At 40.8% G+C, this 22,725-nt stretch overlaps 1 protein-coding gene across 1 annotated transcript; it reads left to right on the top strand.

Annotated features, from left to right (window-relative positions):
- The first annotated feature begins 391 nt into the window (after positions 1-391).
- On the top strand, positions 392-22,267 carry PLA2G12A (phospholipase A2 group XIIA). Its single transcript, XM_067735356.1, has 4 exons — positions 392-833; positions 17,990-18,066; positions 19,302-19,467; positions 21,524-22,267. Exons 1-4 carry the CDS (start codon positions 626-628, stop codon positions 21,640-21,642), a joined length of 570 nt encoding a protein of 189 aa, XP_067591457.1. The 5' UTR covers positions 392-625; the 3' UTR covers positions 21,643-22,267.
- The last annotated feature ends 458 nt before the right edge of the window (positions 22,268-22,725 follow it).

Genomic DNA, 22,725 nt, shown 5'->3' on the forward strand with positions numbered 1-22,725 from the left:
GGGTGGGGGGTGGCTCATTTCTCTGACGTTGTCTACACCCTGAAAAGCTTGTCGCTCGGGGTGACTGGGCTGCACCCCGACAGGTCAGATGAGGTCACAAGGGTTCGCCACCTGACTGCACCCTGCAACTACCCAGGGAGCTTTCAAAAAATACCGATGTCCACTGACACCGGGACGAACTAATCTGCCTGTCTGGAGTACGGGGCCCGGCATAGGTATTTCGTTAGTACCACGAACCCCAAAGGTAGTACTAACGAGGGCCAAGTGAGCCGGCCTCAGGGGCGCGCCGCGACCACCACGTGGGTGGGGAGGACGCACCGGCCGCTCTGGCCCGCCTACCCCGCGCCTCTGATGCACCACGCTTGGCGCAGGCGCACAGGAGCCGCGGCCCGCCCAGGTGGGCGCGTGTGCCGCTCCCTGATCTCTGCTGAGGCACTGTGTTCCAGCGGGAGCTCGTTGCAGGCGGTGAGGGCCCGCCTCCCAGCCGGGCAGGAGGCGTGGGCATGGAGCTGACCGCCGTCGCCATGCCCCGGGCCCGCGCCGCTGCCTAGGGCGACCCGAGGGACGCTGCCTAGGGCGCGGCTCCGGGGACCCGTGCGGCCTATCACGGCCCGGCGCTGCGCGGATGGCCCTGCTCCTGCGGCCCGTGCTCGCCGTCCTTCTTCTCCTCCTGACCGCCGCTTTCAGGTGCCAGGAGCAGGCCCAGACCACCGACTGGAGAGCCTCCCTGAAGACCATCCGGAACGGCGTTCACAAGATAGACACGTACCTGAACGCCGCCTTGGACCTCCTGGGAGGCGAGGACGGGCTCTGCCAGTATAAGTGCAATGACGGTGAGGGGAACCCCAGGCCCTGCGAGGCCCGTGCTATCAGGGCTTTTGAGGGGGACCGAAGTCGTGGAGGTGTGAGATGCCGGCCAGACCTTGACGGTGTCCTCTGGCCCTGGGAAAACTTAACCATCGCTAGATTTGTGCCATTCTTGTGATTGAGAAACCTGCTGACGAGTTCACGCCACTATTGTTAGAATGTGAGAGATCGCCTGAGAGCGTACTCTCCGTTCTGTTTTCGTTGCGTCTGATTTTCTTTTGTTGTTGTTGTTGAAATTGCATGAAAGTTGCCTAAGAACTTAGTGACATAGCGTCATGGGAATGGAGTGAAACAGACTGATTTTATTTAGCGCCTTTAAATTAGTCAGCTGAACACGCAAAACATACCAGGAATTTTAAAGTCATGCTTTTTTAACTTTCTCAAGAATTGGTTTAAATTTTTTTTTTCTGCAAAGCTACAGACAATAAATTGCGACCTTTGTACAGACTTTTGGTGTACTTTACTGTTGAGAAAGAGTTCTGATTAACTCTAATAGGAAATGATTCAAGCAGTACTTAACAGGAATTTTCTTTCCTTAGATACCAGTGACGCTGCCTCCTCATTGTTGGTTGCTATTAATATTATTCTTTTGATCTACTTTTTCATATTTTTAAACTTTAATTCTGTTTGAATCTGAGAACTTGTTTGGTGGCGTTGTTGGTGATTAATAACTTAGTATTTCAGGCAGAGATCTTTCTTTTGAAGCACTTGACTTTTTTGAATGCTTAGATGTCGTAATAGTTCAGACAAAGTACTTGGGCTTCTTTTTTGAATTTCAAAATGCTAAGAAAGTAATTGGGAGATCATGTTTCCGATAAAAGTGGACAAGGTTTGGGCCTAGTTAATTTAATGCTTGGCAGCCCAAAATAATAGGGAACTAAAGGACTTTAGAGGTAAAACTGGACTATACGTAGGTGAATTGAAAAGGGACCTCTGTCATGTGAAAACGTGATGCAACATGTGGTCATAATTTCTAGTTTTCTGTTAATGGAGGTAAAGAATGAACTATATCTTGTATGCTATGAACTGCTAAATTTCATTCCTTCTTAAATGTATGCCTAAATGTTACCACGAGTGTTCAATCGGGAAGGATGTTTTTGTCCTTGTAGAGCTTGTTAGGAGGAATAAGTGAGTAATTTGAAGATTAAATGGTTGCCTTTCCTGAGGCAGATGTCATAGTTTTACTTAGTCATCCCCATTCATTAAACAAATACCTGAGTGCCTGCTATGTGTCAGGCATTGTACCAATTGGAGATTTGGCAGTGAACAAAACTGACAGAATTTCTGTCCATGGAGCTTACCTTCTGGTGGGGAGAGACAGTAAACTGAAGAATAAGTAAAACAAGCCAAATCTGCAGTGTGTGTAGATCTGAAGTGGGCCATTGCTTCCAGAACAGTACAGCAGGGGAACCATCAGTGACGGTGTTGGGAGGTGTTAGTTTACTCTTTTAAATAGGTTGGGGGAAGACCTCACTGATGAGATAATATTTGAGAAGAAATCTGAAATGGGGAAGGTGGCACTGTGATGATCTAGGGAAAGAACAATCCAGGCAGAGGGAACAGCAAGTGTAAAGGACCAGAGCTGAAATGCCAGTCAAGGATGATTCTGAAGGTTTTGGCCTGAGCCAGAGGAAGGATGTAGTTGCCGTTTACTGAGATAGGAAAGACTTGGAAGGATCAGTCCTCATAAATTTATTATGAGTCAAGCGTTCCAGAGTTTATTTAGTTTAGTTTATTACATTTAAAATATCTCTGAAGTTAAATGGATACTATTCTTATTAAAAATATTATTTTAATCTTTCCTTTTTCTTAATCCTCTTCTCTTCCACAAGCCTCACAAAATTTACCATTTGGAGTTTAGAGCAAGGTCTCCAGCATAAAAAACACAAGTGAACTCGAGAATTTAGGAAACGGTATGCTTCAGTGAAAACCTTTTAGTACTTAGTAAGTACTGTCTGCTCATAGGACTATGGTTCCAAGTCACCATGTTGATAATTCCAACATAATGAAGATTGATCTTTAATTGCTGTTACTTGAGAAGTCTCCCTGGAACACTATCTCAACCTTTCCTATATTTTGGAATGTTAGTGACCAAATCAGAACCAAACAGAAACAGACAAATCTCAAAATTAAAGGAGCGTGGTGATGAAGGGGTGTTTAATAGTCGCAGTAAAGAGGTCAAGGGAGCCTTAAAAAAAAGACTTAACGGAGGGAGAGGTGTCGGATTAAAGGGCACAGATTTGTTGCATCCATTTATCTTTGCTCTAGTGAAGGACCAGCATTATGGAGACTCGCTCCTTCTGGCCATCCTCCCTAGGGTGGGAACAAGGCTTTATGGAGAGTGAAATAAAGTTACATAGGGGAGCAAATTTAATGATCACTGTTTTTTTCTTTTAACTTTTTTCTCGCTGACAGCAGAAAAAATTGAGGAAGAAAATTTCCCAATCTCCTTGAAAAATAGAAAACAAAATTGGCTTGTAAAATGTTTTTAGGATTATGAATAAGTATTCAATTCATTCAGTAATTGATATCTTAACAGGATCCCTTTGGCTGTTGTGCTCAGAATAAAAAGGGTCGAGAGAGGTGGGGGAGCAAGAATGGAGGCGGAGTGACAGGTGCAAAAATTCAGACCAAACGTGGTAGTTTTGTTCAGGGTGGTAGCAATAAAGGTGGTGAGAAGTGGTTGGATTTGGGGTATATTTTGAAGGAAGATCCTAAAGCATTTGCTAATGGCTTAGAAGGAGGGTGTGAGTAAACTAAAAAAGGATTCCAAAGTTTTCAGCCTGAATAATTGTAAGGATGGAGTTGCCATTTAACTGAAAGCGGGGGTGGGGTGGGGGTGGTGAGCATGGAAAAACTAGTTTTCGGTTCATTAGGAAAAATAACAGCATATTTGTATGCTTTTGAGAATGATTCAGCAGAGAGTAAAAACACTAATGAGGGAGAGGGGAAGGAGAATTATTGGAGTCATGTCCTTAGGTGAGAGGAGTGAGTTCTAGTACATAAATAGATTGGCCAAGAGCAGAGAGGATATGGGCACAGATGCCGGTTAGGTGGGTAGTGTTCAAGTTATCCTCTCATTGCCTTGGTTTTCTCAGTGAAGTAGGGATCGAGGTCATCAGCTGAGTGAGAAGGTGGGAATAGAAGTGTTGGAGATTGAGGAAAATAGGAAAGTGAATGTACTAGAAAAATAAAGTAGCATAAGGGCCTTTGGAGATTAATAATCAGGAATTTAAAGTTTCAAGTGTTTGGGAAAGCAGGTTGGAATTCTGTACGGCTTCATACAAAACACAGTGATAAGATCTCTCTGTGACCCAACAGGCTTCCCCTCATGCTTCTCATCCGTTTCAATGTCTTTCAGGTGAAGGAAATTGGTCTGTTGAAGGTATTTACACCAAATTAAGAAAAATATGTAGAAAAGAGCTATCGTTGTCGCAGTCCAGGAGAATCTGTAGATTTCAGCTGCCCATACAGATGATAAAATATAAAGCATCAAGATAAGAGCAGTCGCGTAGTCAGAAAGTGAAATCGATGAATAGTGTTTCCATGTAGTTGTACGTAGTGGATTTGGTTTTTGTTTTGTTCTGTTTTGTTTGGCAGCGCTCTGTGGCATGTAGGATCTTAGCTCCTGACCAGGGATCAAACCTGCGCCCCCTGCAGTGGAAGGGCAGAGTCTTAACCACTGGACCGCCAGGGAAGTCCCTGGTTTGTTTTTAAAACTCTTATTCCTATCTCATTTTTTTTTTCTTAGCTTTCTGTACAGAAAAGCTAAGAGATTGTAATTTGTAATTTCTGCTTACAAATTCTAGGGGACGGTGACCCCAGCACATCATGGATTTTTGGTTTGACTCTGATGTTGTTTCTTCTACTGTTGAGTTTTTGCTTGCTTTGTGTATTAGTCTGCCCAGGTTGCTATAATAAAATACCACAGACTGCGTGATGTAAACAACAGGAGTTTATTTCTTACAGTTCTGAAGGCTAGAAAATCCAAGATCAAGGTTTAGCCAACACTTTTCTGTGGTGAGAGCTCTCTTCCTGGCTTGCAGACAGCTGCCTTCTTGCATGGTAGGGGCAGCAGGTGAAGGGAAAGTAAGTTCTCTGGTGCGCCTTCTTATAAGGGTACTAATCCCGTCATGAGGGCCCTACCCTTGTGACCTCATCTAGCCCTAATTACCCCCCAAAGGCCCTATCACCATATACATTGAGAGTTAGGGCTTCAGCACATGATTTTGGCAGGGACACAGTTCGGTTCATAGCACTTAGTAAAAACTGGCACAAGTAGAAATGCTAAATATTTTTAATGATCAGTGGATTATAACACCTTTTATAACAACACTTAAAGTGATATGAATGCAGTTGTAATCATGGTATCCATATCAACTGAACCATTTTTTCTTTTTTTTAACTCTTTTATTTATTTTTTAATTTTTATTTTACATTGGAGTATAGTTGATTTACAATGTTGTGTTAGTTTTAGGTGTACAGCAAAGTGATTTCGTTATGCATATACATACATCTATTCTTAGATTCTTTCCCCGTATAAATTATTACAGAGTATTGAGTGGAGTTCCCTGTGCTATACAGTAGGTTCTTGTTATCTGTTTTATATATAGTAGTGTGTATGTGTTAATCCCAACCTCCTAATTTATCCCTCCCCCACCTTTCCCCTTTGGTAACCATAAGTTTGTTTTCTAAGTCTGTGAATCTGTTTCTGTTTTGTAAATAAATTCATTTGTATCATTTTGTCTGACTTTTGTCACTTAGTATGATAATCTCTAGGTCCATCCATATTGCTGCAAATGGCATTATTTCATTCTTTTTTATGGCTGAGTAATATTCCATTGTACATATGTACCACATCTTTATCCACTCATCTGTCGATGGTCGTTTAGGTTGCTTCCATGTTTTGGCTATTGTAAATAGTGCTGCTGTGAGCATTAGGGTGCATGTATCTTTTCAAAGTATGATTTTCTCCGGATATGTGCCCAGGAGTGGGATTCCTGGATCATATGGTAGATCTATTTTTAGTTTTTTTAAGGAACCTCCATACTGTTCTCCATAGTGGCTGTACTGATTTACATTCCTACCAACAGTGTAGGAGGGTTCCCTTTTCTCCACATCCTCTCCAGCATTTATTGTTTGTAGACTTTTTGATGATGACCATTCTGACCACTGTGAGGTGATACCTCATTGTAGTTTTGATTTGCATTTCTTTAATAATTAGTGATGTTGAGCATCTTTTCATGTGCTTTTTGGAGAAATGTCTATTTAGATATTCTGCCCATTTTTTGATTGGGTTGTTTGTTATTTTTGTATTGAGCTGCATGAGCTGTTTGTATATTTTGGAGATTAATCCCTTGTTGGTCACATCATTTGCAAATACTTTCTCCCATTCTGGGGCTTGTCTTTTCATTTTGTGTATGGTTTCCTTTGCTGTGCAAAAGCTTTTGAGTTTAATTAGGTCCCATTTGTTTATTTTTGTTTTTATTTTCATTATTTTGGGAGGTGGATCCAAAAAGATATTGCTGCAATTTATGTCAAAGAGTGTTCTGCCTATGTTTTCCTCTAAGAGGTTTATAGTATCCAGTCTTACATATAGGTCTGTAATCCATTTTGAGTTTATTTTTGTGTATGGTGTTAGAGAATGTTCTAATTTCATTCTTTTACATGTAGCTGTCCAGTTTTCCCAACACCACTTGTTGAAGAAACTGTCTTTTCTCCACTGTATACCCTTGCCTCCTTTGTCATAGATTAATTGACCATAGGGGCATAGGTTTATTTCTGGGCTTTCTGTCCTGTTACATTGATCTATAAGTCTTTGTGTCAGTACCATAGTGTTTTGAATACTGTAGCTTTAGAGTATAGTCTGAACTCAGGAAGCCTGATTCCTCCAGCTCAGTTTTTCTTTCTCAGTATTGCTTTGGCTGTTGAGAGTCTTTTGTGTTTCCATACAAATTTTAGAATTATTTGTTCTAGTTCCATGAAAAATGCCATTGGTAATTTGATAGGGATTGCATTGAATCTGTAGATTATGTTGGATAGTAGAGTCATTTTGACAATATTGATTCTTCCAATCAAGAACAGGGTATGTTTTTCCATCTGTTTGTGTCACCTTCAATTTCTTTCATCAGCATCTTATAGTTTTCAGAGAATAGATCTTTTGCTTCCTTAGGTAGGTTTATTCCTAGGTAATCTTTTTGTTGCAGTGGTAAATGGGATTGTTTCCTTCATATCTTTTCCTGATCTTTTGTTAGTGTATAGAAATGCAACAGATTTCTGTGTATTAATTTTGTATCTTACAATTTTACCAAATTCATTGATGAGCTCTAGTAGTTTTCTGGTGTCATCTTTAGGATTTTCTGTGATGTATAGTATTATGTCATCTGCAAACAGTGACAGTTTAACTTCTTCTTTTCCAATTTGGATTCCTTTTATTTCTTTTTCTTCTCTGATTGCCATGGCTAGGACTTCCAAAACTATGTTGAATGAAAGTAGTGAGAGTGGACATCCTTCTCTTGTTCCTGATGATAGAGGAAATACTTTCAGCTTTTCACCATTGAGTATGATGTCAGCTGTGGGTTTGTCATATATGGCCTTTATTATGTTGAGGTATGTTCCCTCTATACCCACTTTCTGGAGAGCTTTTATCACAAATGGGTGTTGGATTTTGTCAAAAGCATCTGCATCTGTTGAGATGATCACATGGTGTTTATTCTTCAGTTTGTTAATGGTGGTGTATCACACTGATTGATTTGCAGAATTAAAAAAATCCTTGCATCCCTGGGATAAATCCCACTTGATTATGGTGTATGAGCCTTCGAATGTATTGTTGGATTTGGTTTGCTAGTATTTTGTTGAGGATTCTTATGTCTATGTTCATCAGTGATATTGGCCTGCAGTTTTCTTTTTTTGTGGTATCTTTGTCTGGTTTTGGTATCAAGGTGATGGTGGCCTCATAGAATGAGTTTAGAAGTGTTCCTTCCTCTGCAATTTTGGAAATAGTTGCAGGAGGATAGGTGTTAACTCTTCTCTAAATGTTTGATAGAATTCGCCTGTGAAGCCCTCTGGTCCTGGACTTTTGTTTGTTGGGAGATCTTTAATCACAGTTTCAATTTCAGTGCTTGTGATTGGTCTGTTCATATTTTCTGTTTCTTCCTGGTTCAGTTTTGGGAGATTGTACCTTTCTAAGAATTTGTCCATTTTATTGGCATAAAGTTGCTTGTAGTAGTCTCTTATGATCCTTTGTATTTCTGTGGTGTCAGTTGTAACTTCTCCTTTTTCATTTCTCATTTTATTGATTTGAGCCCTCTCCCTTTTTTTCTTGATGAGTCTGGCTAAAGGTTTATCAATTTTGTTTATCTTCTCAAAGAACCAGCCTTTAGTTTCATTGATCTTTTCTATTGTTTTCTTCATTTCTATTTCATTTATTTCTGCTCTGATCTTTATGATTTCTTTCCTTCTGCTAACTTTGGGTTGTTTGTTCTTCTTTCTCTGGTTGCTTTCGGTGTAAGTTTAGGTGGTTTATTTGTGATTTTTCTTGTTTTCTGAGGTAAGATTGTATTGCTATAAACTTCCCTCTTAGAACTGCTTTTGCTGTGTCCCATAGGTTTTGGATCATATTTTTGTTTTCATTTGTCTGTAGGTATTTTTTTTTATTTTAGTGGTCATAGTCTCCTTTAGTATAAACCAATAGGTATAACTTCATATAATTATATGAATATAATTTCATAATGTCTGTAAGTAGTTTTTGATTTCCTCTTTGATTTTTTCAGTGATCCATTGGTTGTTTAGTAACATATTGCTTACCCTCCACATGTTTGTGTTTTTTACAGTTTTTTTCTTGTAGTTGATTTCTAATCTCATAGTTTGTCAGAGAAGATGCTTGATACGATTTCAGTTTTCTTAAATTTACCAAGGCTTGCTTTAGGGCCCAGCATGTGATCTATCCTGGAGAAGGTTTCTTGTGCACTTTAAAGGAATGTGTATTCTGCTTTTGGATGGAATGCTCTATAAATATCAATTAAGTCCATCTGGTCTAATGTATCATTGAAGGCCTGTGTTTCCTTATTGACTTTCTGTCTGGATGATCTGTCCATTGATGTAAGTGGGGTGTCAAAGTCCCCCACTATTACTGTGTTACTGTTGATTTCTTCTTTTATGGCTGTTAGCATTTCCCTTATATATTGGGGTGCTCCTATGTTGCGTGCATATATATTTATAATTGTTATATCTTCTTCTTGGATTGCTCCCTTGATCATTATGTAGTGTCTTTTGTCTCTTGTAACAGTCTTTAAAGTCTGTTTTGTCTGATATGAGTATTGCTACTCCCACTTTCTTTTGATTTCCATTTGCATGGAATACCTTTTTCCATCCCCTCACTTTCAGTGTGTGTGTGTCCCTAGATCTGAAGTGGGCCTCAAGACATGGGTCTTGTTTTTGTATTCATTCAACCAGTCTATGTCTTTTTATTGGAGCATTTAATCCCTCTACATTTAAGGTACTTATCGATATCTATGTTCTTACTGCCGTTTTGTTAATTGTTTTGGATTTGTTTTTGTAGGTCTTTTTTCTTCCCTTCCTTTTTTGTTCTCCTGTCTTGTGACTTGATGACTATCTTTAATGTTGTGTTTGGATTCCTATTTTGTCTATGTGTGTCTATCTATTGTAGATTTTTGGTTTGTGGTTATTATGAGGTTTTGCTGTAGCAGTCTATACATATACAAGATTGTTTTAAGTTGGTCTCTTAATTTCAGATGCACTTCCTGTATCCTGCATTTGTACTCTCCTCACAATTGCTGGTTTTTTTGTTTTTTGTTTTGTTTTTGCGGTACGCGGGCCTCTCACTGTTGTGGCCTCTCCCAGTGCGGAGCACAGGCTCTGGATGTGCAGGCTCAGCGGCCATGGCTCACGGGCCCAGCCGCTCCGCGGCATGTGGGATCTTCCCAGACCAGGGCACGAACCCATGTCCCCTGCATCAGCAGGTGGACTCTCAACCACTGCGCCACCAGGGAAGCCCAGCTGGGTTTTCTTGTTTGTTTTTTTCTTTTAATTTATTTTTGGTTGTGTTGGGTCTTTGTTGCTGCGCACGGGCTTTATTTAGTTGCAGCGAGTGGTGGCCACTCTTCATTGTATTGTGCGGGATTCTCATCGTGGTGGCTTCTCTTGTCGTGGAGCATGGGCTCTAGGCGTGCGGGCTTCAGTAGTTGTGCCACATGGGCTCAGTAGTTGTGGCTCGGGGGCTCTAGAGCACAGGCTCAGTAGCTGTGGTGCACAGGCTTAGTTGCTCTGCGCCACGTGGGATCTTCCTGGACCAGAGCTTGAACCCATGTCCCCTGCATTGGCAGGTGGATTCTTAACCACTGTGCCACCAGGGAAGCCCCACGATTGCTGGTTTTGATATCATATTTGTGTGTGGATGATTTCCTATCTTTACTGTGTGTTTGCCTTTACTGGTGAGCTTTCCCGCTCATAATTTGCTTGATTCTAGTTGTGGCTTTTTCTTTTCCACCTAGAGAAGTTTCTTTAGCATTTCTTGTAAAGCTGGTTTGGTGGTGCTGAATTCTCTTAGCTTTTGCTGGTCTGTAAAGCTTTTGATTTCTTCCACGAATCTAAATGAGAGCCTTGCTGGGTAGAGTATTCTTGGTTGTAGGTTTTTCCCTTTCATCACTTTAAATATGTTGTGCCATTCCCTTCTGGCATGCAGAATTTCTGTTGAAAAATCATCTGATAACCTTATGGGGATTCCTTTGTATGTTATTTGTTGCTTTTCCTTGGTTGCTCTTAATATTTTCTCTTTGTCTTTAATTTTTGTCAATTTGATTAATATGTGTCTTGGCGTGTTTCTTCTTGGATTTGTCCTGTATGAGACTCTCTGTGCTTCCTGGACTTGATTGACTATTTCCTTTCCCATGTTAGGGAACTTTTCAACTATAATCTCTTCGAATATTTTCTCATACCCTTTCTTTTTCTCTTCTTCTTCTGGGACCCCTATAATTCGAATGTTGATGCCTTTAATGTTGTCCCAGAGGTCTCTGAGACTGTCGTCATTTCTTTTCATTCTTTTTTCTGTTCCATGGCAGTGATTTCCACCATTCTGTCTTCCAGCTCACTTACCCGTTTTTCTGCTTCATTTGTTCTGCTCTTGATTCCTTATAATGTATTTTTTTAATGGGATTTAAAATAAATCCAAATTCTTTTTTTTTTTAATTTATTTATTTTTGGCTGTGTTGAGTCTTCGTTGCTGTGCGCAGGCTTTCTCCAGTTGCAGCGAGTGGGGGCTACTCTTCCTTGTGGTGCGCGGGCTTCTCATTGTGGTGGCTTCTCTTGTTGCAGAACACCGGCTCTAGGCTCACGGGCTCAGTAGTTGTGACTTGCAGGCTCTAGAGCGCAGGCTCAGCAGTTGTGGCGCATGGGCTCAGTTGCTCCACGGCATGTGGGATCTTCCCGGACCAGGGCTTGAACCCGTGTCCCCTGCATTGGCAGGCGGATTCTTAACCACTGCGCCACCAGGGAAGTCCCCTAATGTATTTCTTAGTGCATTTATTGTATTGTTGAACTCTGTTTGTACTTTAATTCTGCTAGTTCTTTGTTAAAAGTTTCTTGTATATCCTTGATCTGTGCTTCCATTCTTTTTCTGAGATCTTGGATCATCTTTACTATCATCACTCTGAATTGTTTTTCGGGTAGATTGCTTATCTCCACTTCACGTAGTTGTTTTTCAGGGGTTTTATCTTTTCCTTTGTTTGGAACATACTCCTCTGCCATCTCATTTTGTCTCACTCTCTGTGTTTGAGGTCCCACAGGCTGTAGGATTGTAGTTCCTCTTGCTTCTGTGGGTGAGGGTGATCTAAGAGGCTTGTGCAGGCTTCCTGGTGGGAGGGACTGGTGCCACTGGTGGGTGGAGCTGGGTGTTGTCCCTCTGGTGGGCAGGGCCGTGTCAAGCAGTGTGTTTAGAGGCGGCTGTGGGCTCAAGAAGACTTTAAGTAGCCTGTCTGCTGATTGGTGGGGCTGTGTTCCTTCCTTGTTGGTTGTATGGCCTGAGGCTTCCCAGCATGGGGAAGGGTGGGGCCAGGTCTTGGCATCAAAATGATGGTCTCCACGACAGCTCATGCCAACGAGTACTTCCAAATAACTCTGCCGCCAGTGTCCTTGTCCCCACAGTGAGCCATAAGTGCCCCGCATCTCCCCAGGAGACCCTCCAAGATCAGCAGGTAGGTCTGGTCTTATGAAGTGACTGCTTTTTCCCCTGGGTCCCAATGCACCCAAGGCCTTGTGTGTGTCCTCCAAGAGAGGCCTTTCTGTTTCCCCCCGTCCTGTTGATTTTCTGCAGTCAAGCCCCCCTGACCTTCAGAGCACAATGCTCTGGGGGTTCCTCCTCCTGATGCCACACCCCCAGACTGGGGAGCCTGACCCAGGGCTCAGAACTCTCACTCATGTGGGAGAACCTCTGTGATATAATTATTTTCCAGTTTGTCGGTCACCCACCTGGCAGGTATGGGATTTGATTGTATGGTAAATGCACCCTCCTACCACCTTCTTGTGGTTTCTTTGTCTTTGGGAGTAGAATATCGTTTTTGGTAGGTTCTAGTCCTTTTCAATGGTTGTTCAGCAGTTAGTTGTGATTTTGGTGTTTTCATGAGAGGGGGTGAGCTCAGATCCTTCTGCTCTGCCACCTTGTCCTCACTCCTCTCAACCTACTCCATATCAACTTAATCTTAAATAAACAACCTTCTATGTAAGTTGTTCAGAAATAATTATTTCATAAAGATGAATTTAGAATTTAAAACACTGTAAAAAATTTCAGGAAACTAGTTCAATTTTCTGGGTTTTTTTGGGGGGGTTGTTTTGGTTTATGTTTTGCTGTGGATAAAGAATATTTTAATTTCAGCAAGGAATGCTTCTCATTTTTTCATCTGGTGATTTCCTGTGCACCCACTTTGTGCCAGGCATCTTCTAGGTGAGCAAGACAAAATTGCTGTCTCCATAGAAACTAATTATGTTAATTTGGTTAATAAATGTTAGAAAGAAAAATAAAACCAACCATGGATGTATGGAATGGATATAAAAGTGAAGGGGCACTATTCCAAATAGAGTGAATGAGAAAGGCCTCTCTGAGGAACTGATATTAGTAGGTTCCTTCAAAAGAAACAAAAAAGAAATACATGCTCCTTTTTCCACTTACACTGGGGAGCCAGTTTTACCAGCACTTATTTCATGGTGTTATTGTCTAGTATTTCACATACAGTAGATCTAGGTTCTTTATTACTCCATTCTAGCAGCTTCTCTCTTAAGACAGTTTTAAGCACTAGCCCTGTTTGAGATGACTACTACTTCCATCCTTGCTTCCATTTTCATTTTTGCCAGCTGATTTTCTCTGTACTGTTTTCCTCTTTATTCTCTTATAATAAGCATATTTTGTTTTGTTTTCTCTGACTTCATTTGCTTCTAATCATTCTCCCATGCAAAGGTAATTATCTTTTACAAAATGAGGTAATGTCTGTACATACTAATACATATGCACACAGGTGTGTATCACTATCATTGTACACATCAGAATGTTCAGAAATGTTTTTATAGACTCAGAATCGAAGGAAAGTGCATGGGTTTATATAAAAAACAAAGGGAAGGGAAAATAGAAGTGCTACTGTTGTATAACATTGAGAGAAATAACTTTCTGGTTAAAAAAAAAGAAAAGCAGACACTTGAGAAGAAGAGATTAGACATCCACATGCCTTTAAAACTCTAGGCCTGTATCAGTTGTCTGAGGGTGGTAATCTTTGATCCTCATGGAAAAGAGATAAGTGCCAGAAATCTGGAGACTGGCAGGGGGAATGTATGGGGTACCCACAAAGTTGGAAACAGGATAAACAGTTTGTTGGTTAGATTTTCAAGTAATATGCCTGATATGTGTTGCTTCAGTCTCCAGACACCTTTTAAGGTGATATGCTTCTAAATTTAAAGCAAAAAGTCCAGTTGTTAACCTCAAAAAATTATGTATAGTAAATACAGTATTTTTTCTGTTTCCAGACTTTTTGAACACTCTTTGGCATATTTATTGTACTTTTTTCAGACTATAAATGTGACCCACTGCTTAGTATTTCTTGCTACATGAGTTTCTGAACATTTTAGACGGTTGATTGTTAAAACCCTTGACAAGAGAGAACTTCAAGGAGCTAGAATGGCTTCCCCAAGGATGTAATGCTGATCCAGCCTTCCTCCCTTTCAGTGAAGAGGTTTCTAGCATGGTAGGGTAGATCAGATGCCTAGTCTCTCATGATACTTCCATGCAAAGTGTAGGCTGGATAGAACTTGATTTAGGTGAAATCACAGCTGGCTAAGTGGTCTGCCCAAAGGGTTGGGTTAATGACGTCATGGCTTCTTGTAGAGAGGGCTCATCTCCAGCAGGGTGTTGCAGGTCTCTGTCCTGGTTAAATCAGTGTCTCAAGTTTGTGACTATCTGGGTATAACAAGTAACACTGGGTGAATACCTCTACATTTAAAATCTGCTTAACGGTCCTGAATGATGAACTAAACCTAACAAGATAAGAGTTTTATAGTCTAGTGTTTTAGGCTCAAAAATTGAATGGCAGAAGTGCTGAGCCTCAGCAGTAGATGTTAAAAAGTTCATTTTAGAAAAAAACTTTTTTTCTACTGTTATTGTGCTGTATTTTATTTTTTTAAATTTATTTATTTATTTTATTGTTTGGCTGCGTCGGGTCTTCATTGCTGCGCATGGGCTTTCTCTAGTTGCGGTGAGTGGGGGCTACTCTTCATTGCAGTGCACGGGCTTCTCATTGCGGTGGCTTCTTGTTGCGGAGCATGGGCTCTAGGTGCATGGGCTTCAGTAGTTGTGCCATGCGGGCTCAGTAGTTGTGGCTCACAGGCCCTAGAGTGCAGGCTCAGTAGTTGTGGCACATGGGCTTCGTTGCTCTGCGGCATGTGGGATCCTCCCAGACCAGGCCTCAAACCCGTGTCCCCTGCATCGGCAGTCAGATTCTTAGCCACTGTGCCACCAGGGAAGTCCTGTGCTGTATTTTAGCATGGAGACATAGCTGAAACATATGCTGTCTTAGGTTATATTAGTACAAGTAGTTTATCCAGCTCAAAATAGGCCCATCACTCCTAATGGTGTTCAGTTTGGGGTGCCACATTCTGGATGTGACAGACTAGAAGTGATCAGTCCTTGGAGGCCGATGAACGCTCACCAAACTCAAAAGAGACTGAAGGGTAAACAGCAGTACCAGTTTATTTATAATGAGTATTATAACTGCCGTGAATATTAGGCTTCCAAGTCTTCGCTCATTCATTCATGCATTTATCAACAAATATTTATTGAGAACCTAACTATATGCCAGACATTGTTCTATGCGTTGGGGGTACAAAATAGACAAAAATTCCTGCCCTCAAAGCGTTTCTATTTTAATATGGGGTGACAGATAATAAACAGAATAGGTTAGTGATATGTTAGAAGGCCATATGTGCTGCAAATGGTATGGTCAGAAAAGGCCTTGAACATGAAGAAGTATGTAGATGTCAGGAGGACGAGTATCCACATAGAAAAATAGCAGCTTCAGTGGCACTAAGGCAAGAGCAGAGCTGGAGCGTCTGTGGCCCAGCAAAGAGGTCAGATGTGATGGAATGGAGTGAGGAAGGAAGGCAGAGGAGAGAGAACAGTAAGGAGATGAGGTCAGAGATGCCATTATATAGGACTTATAGGCACTGAAAGGACTTTTGGCCTTTTTTTTTTTTTTTTCCGGCTGTGCAGCATGGCATATAGGATCTTAGTTCCCCAACCAGGGTTCGAACCCACGCACCCCTCAGTGGAAGTGCAGAGTCTTAACCACCGGACCACCAGGGAAGTCCCAGCTTTTATTCTGAATAAAATGAGAAGCCATTGGAGGGGTTTTGGCAGAGCAAAGACTTAATCTAACATATATTTTAATAGGATCACTCAGGTTCAGTGTTGAGATTGGACCATAGCTGGAGGTGGTGTTGGGTGGGGAAACCAAAGAGACTAGTTAGGTTATGGCAGTAATCCATGGTGACTTGGAGCAGGATGGTAGCAGTGGAGGTAGTGAGAAGTGGTTAGATTCTGAATATTTTGAAGGTAGAGTCAACAGGATATGCTGTTGAATTGGATGTGGGATATAAGAAAATGAGAGAGTTAAAGATGGCCGAGATTTTTTCCCCTGAGCACCTGGAAGGATGGATATCTATTACCTGAGAAGAGGGAACTGTGGATGGAGCAGGTTTGGGGGTGAATGGCAGGAGGTACACCTTAAGTTTGAGGTGCCCATTAGATATCTAAGTATTGATAGTTAGAATATCCTCTCTGTAGGCCCTTTAAAGTGGAATGCCAAATCATAAAGAGTTTTCTTAAGAGTGAAGGACTAAAAGCAGGAGTTGAAGGATCACAGTGACTCATCTGAGATAGCCTGAGGCATCTACCTTCATCTTCCAAGGGCCCAGGAACAGCCCTCCTCTTGGACAGTGCTAGAGAAACTTCTGTCATTGGCCTCCTCTTTTCTAGATCCATCATAACGATTCCCTTTTGTACACATTGTTCTTCAGACTGGGTGGAACTTTATATCTCCATGAAGTTATGCTCTCTCTTTTTTTTTTTTGCGGTACGCGGGCCTCTCACTGTTGTGGCGTCTCCCGATGCGGAGCACAGGCTCCGGATGCGCAGGCTCAGCGGCCATGGCTCACAGGCCCAGCCGCTCCGCGGCATGTGGGATCTTCCCAGACCGGGGCACGAACCTGTGTCCCCTGCATTGGCAGGAGGACTCTCAACCACTGCGCCACCAGGGAAGCCCTGAAGTTATGCTCTCTTGAGGCTCTACTTGGTCACCTCAGTTGAGCATGTGAGTCTTAGCAGCTCACTTAAACCATTTTTAGTTCATTACTTTGAGTGGATTACTTATTTTGATGGCTGATTACTGGAAGGGTTACTTTTTTTCTTCCTCACTTTACTTTTGGAGGGCAAACTTCAAGTCTCCTAGTAATAAACGTTAATTGAATGAAAGTTGGTGGAATACTTTGTGTCTCTCCTAAGTATCCAGATGTGGGGTGGTATTTGGAATAACTGGGGATATTTTATTTGTGGAAGGTAAATGGTAGCCCCAGGTGTTTGAAAGGATTATCATGTAAAATAGGGAATTGGGTGGCTTTGTGTTCCCCAGAGGTCAGAGGATTGCTTACAGGTAGAATTTACACGAAAAAGAGAAGAAAGAACTCAACTGTTAATGCCAGTCCACAATGGAGTAGGCTGTTTCTTGACACTATAGGATTGTGGGAAACATTCAAAGACTCTTTGGTATATTGAAGTGATTTCTGTATTACATGAGGAGAGATATTTCTGAAGTATCTTCCAACATTTAAGATTGCTTTGATAATGTCATCTTTCTCCTTGTTACTGAACTATTGGTGCTATTAAGGAGAGTATAACTGGAGAAATAGTTTCCCAAGCTATCTTTGTTTCTTGCCTTTTTCCTTGGATAGCAGAGGAGTATATTTGTGAAATGGTTGGTTGGAGTCTGGGCTAGAATGGTCCTGTAATGTCTTAGAATGATATTAAAGTAATTAAATGATCAGGTGACCTTGTCTTCCTTAGCTTTAGGCTCTAGTTAATGGTTATTGAGGTTTGTGTACAATGGAGCGTTGGCTGAGGATGGGAAGATACAGTTCTTGCCTGTAGGTTTTAACCTAAAAATATTAGCATTAGAATGTACAGGAAAATAGGGTGGATTTTATGTTTCATATATATGGACCCAGTCTGGCATGTAACCTCTGAAATTGACAGCAGTCCAGAATAAGGATTTACATGTTTGTATGGTGTAGGCTTGCAAATATAATTACATTTTATGAACCAGCATAATATTTTATGAACTGCCATCTATGTGTACATGTACACATTTGTACATATTTTGCTTCAGGAGAAGTAAAAATAATTCGGTAGACAAATTAGCATTTTTAATGCCCATCCGAATAAACACATACTCACTTATGTTAGCATCCAAATAGTAAATGTTTCCAGGGCTAGTCTAGCACATTGTAGACCTTTTTGTGTATGTATTCTCTAGCATACTTGAAAATTAATTATGATACCATTTATATTTTATAGGATCTAAGCCTTTTCCACGTTACGGATACAAAGCCTCCCCGCCGAATGGATGTGGCTCCCCACTGTTTGGTGTTCATGTAAATATTATTTTTTATTTGATAAGTTTTTATGATTGGTAGGCTATCTAATACTCTTGATAAACCATCAGTATGTTTTCAGGCTCAGAAGTAATTTTGTTTTTTGTAATAGTGATCAGGTTTGTTATATTCTTTTATAGCTAAAACACATTTAATAAGTCCTAATGAAGCTAAATGGAGTAAAAGTCATGTTTTATTTTTTAATCTTGTAGATGTTAATACCATTTAAATGATATTTCCTCACGTCACAGATATGATTGAAAAGTTTAGAGTATAGAAGTCACACTACTTAGGATGAAAAAGGACAGGAAAGCATAATATTTTCTATATTAAAACTAGGCTAAGTGGGATAGCTGTGTGTTTGTTGTAAGGGAGGCTGAATCTGAGCCAGTATTATGGGAGAAAAATGTTTTATGAAAGCGATTCCTGGACACAAGCATTTTGCATATAAAGTTATTTAAAATAGTTAAAGATAATTACAGATTCAAAGGAATAATGTCTTTAGGGAATGGATGAACACTTAAAGATTAAACCATAAAAACAAAGTTTGAGTTGTAGGAGCTTAGAAATTGTTGGTGACATTTCATATAAAGTACATTTTATCGAAGGAGGAGGTGCAAAATACTTCGGAATATCCAAAAATCATGCTTGCATAGCCCCTGCAAAAGTCTTCTAAAGCTCTTAGCTTTATCTTTCTATTCTTTTTTTTTTTTTTTTTTTTTTTTTGCGGTACGCGGGCCTCTCACTGTTGTGGCCTCTCCTGTTGTGGAGCACAGGCTCCGGACGCGCAGGCCCAGCGGCCATGGATCACAGGCCCAGCAGCTCCGTGGCATGTGGGATCCTCCTGGACTGGGGCACGAACCCGTGTCCCCTGCATCGGCAGGCAGACTCCCAACCACTGCGCCACCAGGGAAGCCCTCTATTCTTAAAATTATGTTTTGTGTTTTGGACAATTGGAAGTTGCGTTTGCTACCGGCAAATGACTGCGAATTCTCTAACATTGCAAAATAGGGAGCTTTGAGGCATGGCTGAGAGGGAGAGGAAGGAGTAACATGGGTGGGTGCAAGTGAGGGTAATGGAGAGATATCTAACCTGGAAAGCATTTGGAGGCAGAAACGAATTTTGGAAATTATCTATATAGCAGTGTTGTCTTTGATTTGTAAGTTTCTTTGATGCGCTACTTCAGAGAAGGTTTGAATTTCATCAGCAGTCATCCATCCAAATGTCTCTTTCAGCTTAACATTGGCATCCCTTCCTTGACAAAGTGCTGCAACCAACACGACAGGTGCTATGAGACCTGCGGCAAAAGCAAAAACGACTGTGATGAGGAGTTTCAATATTGCCTCTCCAAGATTTGCCGAGATGTGCAGAAAACACTAGGGCTAGCTCAGCATGTGCAGGGTAAGGCTGATTCGGTGGGATGGGGATAAGTGCAGTCTGCAAAGTTTTATTAGATGCTTTTGTGTTAGTATAAGATATACCGATAGAAATCTTTCACTATGTATTATCTTATCTGTGGTGAAACAGCCCCTTCAATTTTCTGAGATGAGAAGTCAGTGATTTTGTCATCTAAAATGGTTTACAATCACAGAAGCAAGAAGTGTTAGGAAACCTTGGGAGGAGGGTGTGTGAGCTAGAGAAGAATTCATCCAAAATCTTGTACCTTGTAGTATAGTTCTAATTACCCAGAGCCTGAAGTTTGAAATTCTGGATCCAGTGAAGTTCGGAGTATAGCACATTGGATTTGGAGTAGGAAGTTCTGGAGGATTTGAGTCTTAACTCTGTCTCTTCATATGTATCTGTGTCAGGAGGGTCCTCAAAACCACCACCACCACCACCACCACCACCACCACCACCACCCGCCCAGGTTCAGTGATTTGCCAAGAGAACTCACAGGGCTCAGCATGTAGTCATACTCACAGTGATGATTATTGCAGTGAAGGGATACAAAGCACAGTCAGCAAAGGTAATAGGCATTTCAGTGTCCTCATTTATAAAATGAGAACGGTAATACCCATCTTGTAGAGTTGTCGTAAGGGTAAAATGAAATATTTGTAGAAATACACATTACTGTACAAATACTAGTAGTTAACAAGATTTCTTTACTGTCAAGCCAAAGAACGTACCATACACTGAAATCAGAAGAGGAGGGGCAGTAAGAAGGGTCAAGAAAGGAAACTACCATTTTTAAGCACTTTCCATAAGATACTGTGCTAGATACTTGAGACATGTTTTCATTGATGTTCACAGAAACCCAAAGTGCTAGTTGGCATTATGCCCCTTTTTAAAGGAAGGAAACTGAGGTTCACAAAGAAGTAACTTGTCCCAAGTTGCATACTTCGGACTTTAAAACTTGTGTTCTGTCTATTCCATTATTCCCCAAATAGTCTCATATTATAGGTGTTATTCTGAAATTCTAGTAGTAACTAGGAAGTAATAACAAGGAGGAAATCTCTGCTCCAGGTGAAGCTTGAACTCAAAACCTCTGAATCCCTTTGAACGCTTTTGGCTAAGGTAAACTAGTTGTCCAGGTGAAGCACAGATAGATGTGTGTCCTGTTTTCTGACCTAAGGATATGCTAATGTTGTTAGCAATTTCCTTGCAGTCTCCTATTTAGTAATCATAACCTTTACACTTCTGTGGTTGGTTGTATTCCTTAATGGCACAGCCTTTTGGAAAACTTTGAAAATGCCAAGATTTTGTAATGAAAAGTTTCTTTCTTAACATGAATATTGGAAATTAGAAGTATTTGGATAACTAAAAGCCACTCTGTGCCGTATCTCTGTAAGTATAGTGTATTAAGATAATCTTACCTGAGTGTTCCAGGTTTCTTAGAATAAGAAAAGTTAAATCTGTTATCTTTTTTATCGTCTTTCAAAAATATTAAGAAACCCCACCAGAGGAAAAACACCTTGGATTCCTGTTTCTCCCCTCCCAAACCAAATTTGGATATTGGTCAAAGAAAGAGACTGGAGTCCATTTAATACTTTAAGCATCTTAAATTATGTGTGATCGTTAAAAGCTGTTGACTATAATTAAATGTTTTGAGGTTCCTCTATTTTTAACCTTAATTTTTTTCTGCACCTAGAAGTCCTTCCTTAAAGTGCAAACTTAAGAGTGTTATCAGGCATCTCTATTAGTGATATTTTTCATATAAAAGGAAAATTAACAGTGATGAACTGATCAGTGCTATTGAGGGAGACTCACTGTCTAGTACAGAAAGTTGGTTTGAATAGTTGCATGCAAAGAAAAAGTAGTTACAGGTAGAGAGGCTGAAAGGGAAAGTCTTTGTATATATATGTTACCAGTTTGCGAGGGTTGGGAAGACTTTCACCTAAAATAGGTGTAAGTGCCCACTAAGGCTGTGCCTGACATTGTGCTGAAACATGTAATATACGTGAAGAGAGAGTGATGCTTTGCAGTTGCCTAACAGTAATGGCACTTTCTTACTTTGCAGCATGTGAATCCACCGTGGAGCTCTTGTTTGACAGTGTTATACATTTAGGCTGTAAGCCGTACCTGGACAGCCAACGAGCCGCATGTACGTGTCGCTACGAAGAAAAAACTGATCTTTAAAGAAGATGCTGACAGGTGGTGACAGCAGATGAGGACAGAAGAGCATAACCTTTGATGAAGAGCTAATGTTTTCACAGCATAAAGCTGCCTTATTTTTGTGAAAGGATTATTTTAAGACCTTATTTTGACATTAAAACTTCAAACTAACGAAACAAATGCAGGTTATCTTCCTGGATGTTGCTGCCTTAGTGTGCCATATTGTCTTGACAATCACAGGAAGAGGTGCATGTTAAGGGAGAATTTTTTAAATGAAAGAGTCTAGCGCAGTTTTCACAACTATATTTATCAAAAAATAAGGTCAAATGTAAAATTCATTATAAGGTATGTTCAGCAGTATCTTATTTGGAAATATGGGGAAATCTTCACTTAAAAGTATGTTTGTCAGGGCTTCCCTGGTGGCACAGTGGTTGAGAGTCTGCCTGCCGATGCAGGGGACACGGGTTCGTGCCCCGGTCCGGGAGGATCCCACATGCCGCGGAGCGGCTGGGCCCGTGAGCCATGGCCGCTGAGCCTGCGCATCCAGAGCCTGTGCTCCGCAATGGGAGAGGCCACAACAGTGAGAAAAAAAAAAAAAAAAGTATGTTTGTTTACTGTAAAAATTAAAATATACATTTATGCCGAGAAAGATCTGACTTTATTTTTGCTCTTTTAATTAACACATACAGTTTTTTCCATTGCCCATTGAGCATATGAATAAGCCACACTTCTGTGAATGACAGGACTAGTTACAAGGACATGTCTGTTTCTCTCGTAAAATTGGAACCATCTCCTGGACCTCTTAGGAAACAAAACTAGGATATCTAGGTATTAATATGTGCCTAGAAGGTGACTTGAACAAAATTCAGAAGCATAGCCATCCCATTTTATGAACCACTCATGACAAATTTCATTTCATTTTGCTATAAACTTTGCCTAAATTGGAGAAAAGATGGATTTAATGAGACAAATGAAAAATTGTTTAATATACACATCAGAGCATTATATGCGTTACATGCTTTGGTGTTTACTCCCTAGGACTTAACTCTTGGTAGATTCTGGGATATTTTTAAAAGACTGTAAACCTTTTACTAATATTGGCCTTCA

Source organism: Pseudorca crassidens, chromosome 4 (genome assembly GCF_039906515.1).
Source record: "Pseudorca crassidens isolate mPseCra1 chromosome 4, mPseCra1.hap1, whole genome shotgun sequence".
In the NCBI taxonomy this organism is placed as follows: domain Eukaryota; kingdom Metazoa; phylum Chordata; class Mammalia; order Artiodactyla; family Delphinidae; genus Pseudorca; species Pseudorca crassidens.